The following is a 12373-nucleotide window of genomic DNA, read 5'->3' on the forward strand; positions in this document are numbered from 1 at the left end:
CTTTCACTGGCTTATGTGAGTAATCACAAAACCATCACTTTTGAAATCCCACCCTTCAGTTATTTAAATTTATTGGCCATCCTACAGTATTTCATAGTACCAAAATACAAAAGTAACCACCCTTTCAGTCCATCTTGCTGTTTTAAAAATAGTAACTCTCCACTAAACCTTAACTTTTTAAACAGGTAAAACTCAAGTTACCTACTTTCATATCTAACTTCTCTAGTGCACACTGCAGAGTGCATTCTTTTCAATCTTACCTTTAAGCATCCCTGTTACTAGCACTTTCTCTAATACCTAAAAAGATCATCTCTACTTGACTCCAAGTAGACTTTTCTCTATCTGTTAAACCTAGCACTTGCTCCTACAGTACTTATTACCTTGATACGGCACTCTTATAGATAGCACCACAAAAAGGCAAAACCCCATTTCTCGGTCACCCACATCCGGCGGAATCTCTTTTAAAGTTTTTTTGTCTAGTCCTTCTAGCATGTCGAGGGATCAGTTGCTAGTGTCCTCTCCTGCTCAGCTGGTGAACCTGGGAATATTGAGGCAATGTTACAATTGCCTCATGTACACAGACAACCCTCTCCTCCTCCCACAAAACACAAATACATGCGAGAGATGCAACTATACGGCCAAACTGGAGGCTGAGCTCTCTCAACATAGGACTGGCAAGACCAGTCAGGAGGAGAAGGTTACCACACACACTATAGACCCAGTCTCACATAGTACCATCACAACCTCAAATCATACACATAAACACACAAAGACATACTCGGCTCTGATCAAAAATCTACCAAAACAGCAGAGGCCACCAAAGCAGACACCCAAACAACCACCACCTCAGAACACAACACCTGCAACACATAGACCTCACAGTCAGAGTGTCAAACAGTCACAGCCCTTAAGGCCAAACACAATGCCAGACACACTAGTCATTGGTGACTCCATAGTCAGACACACTGACGTCCCGCTCACCAGACTGAGTAAGGAGAAGGTCACAGTAAGCTGCCTGTCGGGTGCTAGAATCCGCCACATAACGCAAGCACTCGGGTCTCTCAACAGCAGGTACAAATACGACTCAGTCATTGTCCACGCTGGTGTAAACGACCTGAGACGTACCTCCTTGGACTACATGAAAAGAGACATTGAGGAGCTCTCTGATTATGTAGCCCAGGCAGGTATGACCCTGACCTTGAGCAGTATCCTACCTTCACCAAGAATGATGCCACAATACAGAGATAAGATGATCAGCTTTAACAATTGGCTTAAACTCTGGTGTCATTCAAAGGGGATCCAATGTCTGTCTGCCTGGGATGACATGCTGGACAAGCCACGCTGCTTCGAGGGCGGCTTGCACCTGTCACCCTGGGATTCCGGATATTGGCAAAGGCTCTTGCCACCCCATAGTGCCTTTTTAGGCAAGGCTCAAATTCTAAACCTACCACCCTAGAACACAAAAAAGGAAAAAAACTAAGGGTAATGCTGCTCAATGCCAGAAGTCTAAATCTCAAAATGCACTCACTCGAGGCCCTTCTCAGTATGGAGAACATCGATGTCTGTGCAGTGACAGAAACCTGGTTCAAGGCTCCTGAGAGCACCCCAGCACTATCAGGTTTTACCTCTTATCATGCGTTCCGGCCCCAAAATCCGGACATTACCAAGAAAGGAGGGGGGGTATCCATATTCATCAAAGACACCCACACCTCAAGACTGGTGGCAACGCACGATGCATCGGAGACCATCCAGGTGCAATTAACCATAGGCAAGACTGCTCTGCAAATTGTAGCATGTTACAGGCCACCCTCACAAACTCAGGAACCTCACATGGCCTTCCTGAAAACACTAGAGGGGATAAATGTATCCCCAAACACCATCATACTAGGTGACTTCAATTACCCTAATATAGACTGGGAACACTACTCAAGCCCAAACACCCTAGCCCAAAAGTTCCTGGAATTCATAAACTCAAATGCCATGGAACAACTAGTCACCATCCCCACAAGAGGAGAAAACATACTTGATCTCATCATCACGAACATGGGAGCACAATGTTCAACACCGAAGTATACCCCTCACTGGTGAGATCAGATCACAAACTAATCTCGCTGGAGGTCCTCATCCCACCCCACCTGAAATAAAAAAGGCCACAGTAAAGAACTTCTCGAAAGCCGACTTCACACTTCTAAAGACTAGTGTGGTCTCCTTTAAGGCCCCCGAGCGGGCGGAAAACAGTACTCAAGCCGCTGAATCACTTACAAATGCCTTCTACCAGCACCTGCAGGACTGCATGGATATGGCAATCCCAAGCAAAACAAAGACTCTTTGTACCAAAGGCAAGCATCCAGTCTGGTGGACCCCAGCCATAAACAAACTCTACAACAAAGGAGGAAGCTACTACAAGATAGATCAAAATCCTGAAAAGGTAAGACACCCTTGATCACTATAAGTAAAAAACTAAGAGCTCTCATAAAATCATCCAAAGCAAATTTTGAGAGAAAAATAGCTAAAGACTCAAAAGACAATCATAAGGCCTTCTTTAGCTATGTTAGAAACCTGGGAGGAACCTCCCAGATATGCTCAGAACTAGTTCAAAATGATGTGAAGATTACTGATCCTACAGACATTGCCAACATACTGGCTGACAGGTTCAGTGCAAACTTCTCCCCTCCCCAAAAGGAGAGATATCTATACCAAGCGATTGCAGCCCCCAAACATCTCCAACGCCCAAGTGAGAACTGCTCTCTCAAAGCAAAAACACAGCATCCATGGGACCTGATGGTGTCCCCGGCTGTGTGCTCCACGAACTCAATGAGGAATTAAACCCACAGCTAGGACAGCTGTTTAATCATAGTCTTACCTCTGGATACATACCCAGGAGTGGCGCACTGCAACTGTGGTCCCACTTCACAAAGGCGGTGCCTCCACCGACCCTGGAAATTACCGGCCCATTAGCTTGACAAGCCTTATCTGCAAAGCCATGGAGAGGATCATAATGGACCTCATAAATAAAGACATAGGGAATTTGCAGACTTTGGATCCATCCCAGTTTGGCTTTGTCAAAGGCAGATCATGCCTTCTAAACTTGGTTGACTTTTTGAAACAGTCACCAAAGCCATTGATGAGGAAAGGCAGTCCATACAGCCTACCTCGATCTGGCGAAGGCCTTCGATACAATACCCCACTCGGGTATCATTGAAAAACTCATCAGCTTAAATGTTAACCCATACATCACAAGATGGGTTGCAAACTGGCTGAGTGACAGAACCCACAGGGTCAGAGTTGCTGGCGCCATGTCAGACTCAAAGCCTGTCACAAGTGGTGTACCACAGGGCTCAGTCCTGGGCCCACTCTTGTTTGGCATCTACTTTTCCGAGTACAAGCAAACACAGGAGGGTTATGGCTGACAAAGTTTGCAGATGACTGCAAACTGGGCGCCATAGTAGAAAACACATCTGACACAGATATCCTTCAGAAGGGTCTCACTGAAACGGATAATTGGTGCCAGAGCCATGGCCTAAAGTTAAATGCCAAAAAATGCATAGTCATACCCTTCGGGAAAAACAAGGTTACCCCTAGCTACCAAATAGGTGGCAATCCACTGAGCATAGAAGAAGTTATCAGGGACCTGGGGACCCAGGTTGATAGTAGTCTGTCATTCGACACCCATGTAGCTAAAGTAGTTAGGAAGACCTTCTACATTGCCCACCTTATCATGAAGGGATTCTCATCTAGATCAAGGGAGGTCATAGTCTCCCTATACTCATCACTCATCAGACCAATGATTGAGTACAATGCCCCATTCGAATGTATCTGACCCGACACTTGCAACAGCTGGAGAGGCCACAAACGTTCCTCACCAAAAGGATAAAGGGTCTCAAACATCTGTCCTATGCTGCCCGACTGAAAGATCTCCAGCTCTATTCAGTCGCACCGCTGCTCAGAGGTGACCTTTGCCTAACATACAAGGCCATGTCAAACCCAGATTTGATGAATATGCTTCACCTCAAAAATCTAGATCCGTCAGAGCCACAAGGCGGAGACTTAAACCTCGACACGGCTATTAATAGGACGCGCTGGAGGGATAGATTCATCACCCAAAGACTCCCTATGCTGTGGAATAAAATCCAGGTATATGTGAGGCAGAGCACCTCGCTGGCCTTGTTCAAGAGAAATCTTGACCAATGGATGGGAGATCGCAGATATACCCCAGGGATTACCTCAGTGTCACTGCTCAACAGAGGCACAGCAAAATAATGGGTATAGTTCCCCATACTAAAGGGGTGGCGTAAGCCACAAAACTATGGGCTAGGCTTGTAAATGCCCTCGGGCAGATAGCCCAGTATGAACCTATGAACCTATAATAATGACAGCCACACCTACAGGTATTACACTTAAAAACACGTTTTGTAGGTCGTGTTCATTATTTATCATTCTTGGAAACAAATCTACTTTTTATTGAGTTTCAGATGCCTTTAACAAAATAAAGGTAATAAAAACAGCAAATACACTTACCTTCATTTGGTCAAGGACATTAACTGTGCCCAAGACATTGTATCGTTTTTCTGGATTTTCTGTCGTGTGTTTCTTCACCCAATGGGTCTTTCCGGATCCAGGAAGTCCCACCATCATTAGAACCTTTGCAAAGCAATGTGAACAAACACACAGGCTTAAAAAAACACCGACATGATTACAACTAAAAGGAAAAGTTTGTAATGTAACTACTGCAATGTTTTCCAAAGGTTTTCAAAAGCAGAATGTCTGGTTTACTGACATGCACATTTCCACATGAAATTAAATTTAAAACCCTGGTTCATAATATCACTGAAATGTCACTTTAATCCAGTATACATAAAAGTTACACATTTTCTATAATGACAGATCTTTATGATGCATTGTCTCTCCATTTCAACTACAGGACCAGTTGCCGCAGACAGCACTGATCTAACATCTTTAGGATTTCCCAAAGTTTGAGAATGAAAAATTATGTACTCACCATAACTACGCATCTGTGTTGTCCATTTCTGATTCCTCCTCACAAAAGGGTCGCTGATCCAACACTGGATCCAACTCAGCTGCTTTCCCAGACTTAAGATCAGAGTCTCAACCTCCTCTCCCTACCCACAATGCACCGTGCCTTCAACTCCTCAGATTGAGTTTGTTGACTTACAACTAACAGACATTACCACAATTACAAAGAAAGAAGAACATGAGGCTCAACCCTGGGACTCAAGGGTTCTGAAGTCTTTCAAGTACTTCACAAAGGCACCAGGCCAGAGAATGGATGGGAGGGACGTGAGGAGGAATGAAAAATGGACAACACAGATACCTAGTTATGGACAGCACATATGCTGTCCTTTTTCATTCCTCCTCACAAATAGGTCAGAGTCCCCAGCTACATAACTCCTGGGTGGTCCTTAACGAAGGATGTGCTGGAGCATGGTGGAGCCAAAGATGCCCTGCTGCTGGAAATAAAGTCTAGCTTACAATGAGTAACAAAGGTATGAGACTTAGACCAGGTTGATGCAGCACAAACTTCATCAAAGAAGCTCTGGACGAGAATGCAGATGAAATAGCCAAAGCGCTAGTGGAATGAGCTCCAAGAAGTCAGGGCAAATTTACAGCTCTATCAGAGTAAGTGAATGAAATGCAGTCTGTTATCCATTTTGCTAAAGTAATTTTGGAAACTGCCTGTCCTGACCTGTTTGTAGGGGAGACAAGACAGCAGATCAGATTTTCTATCTTTCTTTGCTCCGAATAGGTAAAAACGTAATTGTCTATGAACATCCAGGAGATGTAAGAGGTATTCACCTTTGTTTGAAAAACTGGGGAGGAAAACTGGCAACTGAATGCACTGATTAATGGCTTCTGGGTGAGGTCTTGCAGTACCATCATAATATCCCAAGGAAGAGAGGGGTCTTTAATTGGAGGTCTAAGATAAAACACTCCCTTCATGAAAGCCTTACATAGTTTGGAATAAAAAAAGGATGAATTTTTCTTCCAAGCGTGGAAAATGGATATGGCAGCCAGTTGGAGTTATATGGTGGGCAAACTTGCTGCTCTTGGAAAAGAGTGCTAAGGAAAAGGAGAATATTTGCTATGGGTGCTGAAAAAGGGTCAATATTTTCCTTGGATGCCAAAGTAGGACACCTCTTTCACTTGCTATTGTAGACCTTTTTGGTGGAAGCTCTCTCAGAGACCAAAACAATGTTGTATACACAGGGAGCTAGTCCGGACTTTTTCACAATTACTGGAACTGGAGAAACCATGCAGTCAGCTTAAGAGTGTGGAGAATGGGAATCTGAATCTCAGACGCATGAGATACAAGATCCTGTATGGGATCCAGAATCCATGGGGGAAACTTGAGATGAGACCAAAGAAAAAGGAACTATACCTGGCGATGCCAGTAAGGGGCAATGAGGATTAAGAACTCTTCTGCCTGTTGGCTTTCTGTAGAACACTGGAGATCAATGGTAACAGGGAGGTAAGCATAAAGGGGACCCAGGGGTCAATCATGGATTAAAGCATCCCTCGGTAACTAAATCAGAGCAAAATACTTGTTGCACTTGACGTATAGGGTAGAGGCAAAGAGGTCGGAACAAGGTTGTCCCAAACGGCTGAAAATCATGTTTGCTACTGACTGTTTGAAGGACCACTTAGGAGGGGTCAAAACTGACCTACTGAATCTGTCTGCTAGAACGTTGGATATCCCCGGAATCTGTGTTGCAATTAGAAAACGGTCTGAAGATAGGTCTTCAACCTGTGCGACCCACATCCGACTCAGTCGCATACTCCCAGCATCGGATCCAAGCTCCTCCCCTACCCATAACACCCCTGTCTTCTTCCTCCCCACAGATCGAATTTGTTGCAGAACAGCAGCATCCCAACCTAGACCATACGCCTATAAACCTGGCATTAAAAACAAAGCTCATCAAAAGAGAAACTAGCCAGAATAGAGGGGCTACGCCTATTCCATCTGGTCTACTACACAGCCCAAACAAGGCAGGGGGAAGGAGAGAGGGGTGGTTGAAGACAAATGAAAAGCAATAACTCACATGGAACGTTATGGAGAGTACATAACTTTTTAATCTGAAGCTGTTTTCATTTGGTCTTCAACCTCTGGGACAGAGGACAAAGCTACCAATAAAACCTGGGAGGTCCTCATAGAAGGATGTTCCAGAGTACGGCTGAGCCAAAGGATGCCCTGCCCCTGGAAAGAAGGTCCAATTTATAATAGGAGATAAATACGTATGATGACGCCCAGGTAGCTGCAGAGCAAATCTCATCTAAGGAAACCCTGGACCAAAAGGCCGCAGAAGTAGCAACGAAGACCTGGTGGAATGGACCCCGACATGCCCTGGTGGAGATCATGCTTTAGCTCGACAGGCCAACGAAATGCACTCTGAAAACCATCGAGCAACAGTAACCTTAGAGACAGGCTTTCCCAAGAAGGGTTTAGAAAAAAAAAAAAAAAAGTTGATCAGACTTACAAAAGGATTTTGTTCTATGCAGATAGAAACACAGCTACTTGTGAACATCAAGCAACTTGTACTCTCCTTTATTTTGGAAATTTGGCAGGAAATAGAAGTTATGTTCTTACCATAACGTTCCATGTTAGTTGTCTTCTTCTCGCCTTCTTTCTTGCTGGATGGGTTCGGAGCCGACCTCGGCTCCGACTCGGCCACTCTAAAAGCTTGAGAGTTGGTTCCACCGGCTCGAGGCTCCCCTTATATCCCACAATGCTAGGCGTGAATTACCTCAGATCTCATTTGTGAGCTAGGCCCAGCTAATAATAAAACCAGAAATACTGGAAAAGAGAGTCCACCTCTATAAACAAAGGGGAAGAGGAAAGGTGACCTGAAGCCTGATCTAGGAAAATATGCACAGCAGAGCATATACCTATAGCAAAAGAGGTGGTAGAAAGAGAGGTCACAATCAAACTCCTCTAGGTCTGTCCAGGCCAGGGGGAAGGAGGGTGGGACGCAAGAAAGAAGGCGAGAAGACAACTAACATGGAACGTTATGGTAAGAACATAACTTCTATATGTTAAGTTGTCTATCTCGCCTTCATTCTTGCTGGATGGGACCGCGTCCCTAGCACCTTGTCCCGGGTGGCCTAACGGAACAGACTCTTGAGAACAGTGGTACCAAAGTTAGCTCTATGTCTAGAAGCTAAATCCAACTTATAATGTGGAATGAAAGTGTGAGGAGTAGCCCAAGTAGCCGCTGCACAAATGGTGTCAATAGGCAGTCTGTCTTGGAAGGCTATAGAAGTAGCCAAAGCTCTGGTGGAGTGGGCCTTAGGTTTGTTAGGCAGCCTTTGGTGTCTAATTTCATAAACAATGGAAATCAGAGATGTTAGCCATCTAGATAGTGATACCTTGGAAACAGAAAGTCCCTTTCTGCCTTCTGCATAAGAGACAAACAGCTGGTCAGTTTTTCTGAATTGTTTGGTCCTATCCAAATAGTACCTTAACTGACGATGAACATCTAGCCAATGCAATTTTTGTTCAGACCTATTAGAATATTCTGGAAAAAATACAGGGAGGTCAATGCTTTGATTTAGGTTTGACGCAGAGGCTACTTTAGGTAAAAAGGACGGGTTGGTTCGTAAGCATACCCTGTCTTTATGGAACAACAGATATGGTGGTCGACAGCTGAGTGCATGAAGTTCTGAAACTCTTCTAGCTGAAGTAATAGCTACCAGAAAGAGTCTTCCATGATAGCAATTTTAATGAACAGGAAGCTGCAGGTTCGAATGGGGGGGAGAATCAAAGAACTGAGAACTAAATTAAGGTCCGACGAAGGAGGAGGATTTCTTATAGGAGGTCTGAGTAGAAAAACTCCCTTCAAAAAGGCTTTGCAAAGCTTGTGGGACATGATGGCAGACTCTGAAATGCCCACATGAAAGTCAGATATAGCTGCCAATTGAACTTTGAGAGTAGAAGGAGATGAACCTGCATGAAAGAGTTCAGCTAGAAAATCAAGAACCATTTGGATGGGAGCAGTGAAAGGATCTAAGTCCCTTCCTTGAGCCCAATAGGCAAAACGTTTCCACTTACTAAGATAAATTTTTCGAGTGGAAGATTTATGTGAAGCTATTAAAATATCTCGAACAGTGTGAGATATTTGAGGAAGCCTAGCTAAGGTAGGAACTGGAGGAACCAAGCAGTGAGGTTCAGAGATGTTAGGGAGCGATGAAACTGACCCTACTGATGGATCAAAAGATCTGGAACTAGGTCCAGATGCCAAGGTTGCTCCAACAGAAATTGATGTAGAAAGGGGAACCAAACCTGTCGAGGCCAGTAAGGAGCAATGAGGATCAATGAGGCCTTCTGAGCGATAGCTTTCTGTATCACTTGAGAGATTAGTGGAAAGGGAGGGAATGCATACAGAAGTCCCCGGGGCCAAACTTGGACTAGAGCGTCTCTGCTGGGCTGGCCTGGTAAGGGGAAGAGGGTGAAATAATCTTTGCACTTGCTGTTTTGGGGAGTAGCAAAAAGGTCGCAGCAAGGCTGACCCCACTTGAGAAAAATTTTTTCCACAATAGAATCTTTCAGAGACCACTCGTGAGGCATGAACTTGTCCGCGATTTGATTGGACTTCCCGGGGATGTGCGTTGCTATCAGAAACCGCTGAGAAGAAATCGCCCATTGCCACAGTCTGAGTGCTTCTCGACATAGGGGATAGGACCTGGTTCCGCCTTGTTTGTTGATATACCACACTACAGACATATTGTCGTCTGGATTGCTATCGTTCCCCAAGGGGAGAGAGTCTTGAAGGGCTTGCAACGCTAAAAGCACTGCTCTCATCTCTAGAACATTTATATGCAAGTGGCATTCGTCTGGTTGCCATATGCCCTGGACAGTTCTGCCCTGATAATGCCCCCCCCACCCGATCAGGGAGGCGTCCGTTGTCAGAGTAGCAACCGGAGGGGAAGGAACAAAGGGTCTTGTCAGGAAGAGCTGAGGGGAAGACATCCAGCACAGAAGATGATTCTTGCATGTTTGCGTAATCATAATGGTGTGGGACATCGGAAGTTGCTGGTATGACCATTGTGTGAAGAGCATCCATTGAAGGATTCTCATGTGGAATCTGGCTAATAGAAGTAGAGGGATAGCAGCCGCCATAATCCCCAATACTTTCAGAACTAACCTGGCTTTGACTCTGTTGCTGTTGAAGAGAAGAGAGACCAGTTTGCGTATGTCTGTTATTCTCTGATCTGTTAGTCTCGCAGACATGTTATGTTGACTGTGTCTAGATTTGCGCCTATGAAGGTAATAGCACGACAAGGCGACAAAACAGACTTTTCGCAATTTATTGATATGCCTAACTTTTGACAAATGCGAAAGGTGTAGTCTCTGGCCACTAGAAGAAGATGCTTGGTGGGAGCTGTGAGGAGCCAGTCGTCCAAATATGGAAACACCTGGAATCCTTGACGTCTCAGGTGAGAAGCTACCACTGCCATGCATTTGGTAAACACCCGGGGGGCAGTGGTGAGTCCAAAGGGCAAGGCTCTGAATAGAAAGTGACTGGTTCCCAGCCTGAAGCGGAGGAATCTTCTGGAGCGTCTGTTCATTTTTATATGACAGTACGCATCCTGAAGGTCTATAGAGCACATCCAGTTTTCCTATCCCAAAAGGGGAAGGATGGACTGTAGCGTGACCATCCGAAATCTTGTTTTCTTGACAGACTTGTTCAAGATACTGAGATCCAAAATTGGTCTCCAGTCCCCTGTTTTCTTTGGAACTAAAAAGAACCTGGAGTAGATTCCGGATCCTTGCTGGTCTGCAGGAACTGGCTGAATTGCTCTTTTTGCAAGCAGCTTTGAAATTTCCAAAGCTGCAAGATCCCTTTGAGCGGGTGGAACATCTGGAAGGGATTTTTTTGATTGGTTTGGAATGCGAACAAAGGGAATGGAATAGCCTTCGGAAATGATGGACTGTACCCACTTGTCTTGAGTTAGGGATAGCCAGGCTTCTGGGTACAGTGACAATCTTCCCCCGACTGCCTCCGAAGGAGGACAGTCGGGCAACACCTCAGGGATGCTGGAAGGGCTTATCGGAAAAAGTTTCTTGATTGCCCTGGTTCTGCGGACCCCCTCTGCCTCTGGGGCGACGTCTACCATTATTGTTCCCTCCTCTGCCTCTGGAGGGGAACCGACTCTGTGCGTCAGGCAAATTCCCTTGAGATTGTTTGCGGAACCACATTTTCCCACTTTTCTGGCCTTTGGGGTAAGGTCTAGAAGGAGTAGAAAAACGGACTCTGACGGCAGACAGAGTTTTGCCATCCGTCTCGCACCTAGTCAAGGTTTCTTTCACTTGAGGACCAAAGAGAGATGATCCATCAAACGGGGAATTAGTGAAAGGCGTTTTAAAGGGGTCCGCAAAATTGCATAGTCGCATCCAGGCATGCCGGCGTAAAGCGACACCTGTCCCTGCGGCTCTGCTCGCTCCATCAGCCGCATATGAAAGGAGGCGCATGGAGGAGTTAGCTATAGAATTCAGGGTAGCCAGCTGGGCGTTCATCTTGTCCTGAAAACCCGCAGCCGTAGGATCCTTCAACATCTCACTCGCTTCCTTGATCAAGTCTCTTTGGAGATGAGTGAAATGGCATAGGTAGTTCAGCGAACGCATATAGCAAAGGTCGCTGACGAAAACATCCGCTTCCCGTACCTGTCCATAGACCTAGATTCCTTATTAGGGGGATGGACAGGCACTGAAGGATCAGCTAGTTCCTTCTTGGTGGCAGCAGCTACCACCATAGCATCCACAGTAACTCCTTTGGTCAGAAATTGTTTATCAGTCGGTGCTGTTATAAACTTAGAAGGTCTCCTGGGGGTGGGATCCACTGAGTCAGGAGCCGTCCAGGCCTTCTTTGCTACCACCTGCATGAGGGGGTCAAAGGGGGGGGACACCCAGGAGGTGGAAGGGCGAGAGCCAAACGCCTCAAGATACACAGATTCATCCTCCGAAGGGTTAAGGGCTGGCCAATTTCCCCTCTGTTTAAGGATCTCTAGAATGTCTGCGAAGGAGACATCTTCAGAAGGGGAACGGGGGGAACCCTCGGAATCCTCTAAATCTGTGTCAGAGGTGACAGACTCAGGTGAGTCTATGTGTTTCCTCTTACACTTCCTCTTCCTAGGGGGCTCCCCCGCCAAATCAGGAGAGGCCTCGGAAGAGGATGAAATCCCCACAGGGGATTCTTGAAGAGTTGGCTCTCTGCGGTCAGGGATGAGGGAGAGAGTAGACATCACCTGAGGCACCGAAGAGGGAGGGGCGGACGGAGCCGACTGTGGAGTTGAACCAGGTTCCAAAACACTCCGCATGACCTCGAACGCACCCCTGTCAGGCAGAGCCAGAGGTCCCCGC

The 12373-nt window shown here is 45.9% G+C and overlaps 1 protein-coding gene across 1 annotated transcript in view; it reads right to left on the reverse strand.

The window, feature by feature from the left end:
• HNRNPUL2 (heterogeneous nuclear ribonucleoprotein U like 2) overlaps nucleotides 1-12373 on the reverse strand; it is a gene marked incomplete in the record, with an annotated part of 1663394 nt that overhangs the window by 586831 nt on the left and 1064190 nt on the right. Inside the window, 1 exon segment of the mRNA XM_044075357.1 lies at nucleotides 4519-4641. Within this exon segment, the coding sequence (XP_043931292.1) occupies nucleotides 4519-4641 (123 nt within the window).

Source organism: Protopterus annectens, chromosome 6.part1 (assembly GCF_019279795.1).
Source record: "Protopterus annectens isolate FY-2018-M chromosome 6.part1, PAN1.0, whole genome shotgun sequence".
Lineage (NCBI taxonomy): Eukaryota > Metazoa > Chordata > Ceratodontiformes > Protopteridae > Protopterus > Protopterus annectens.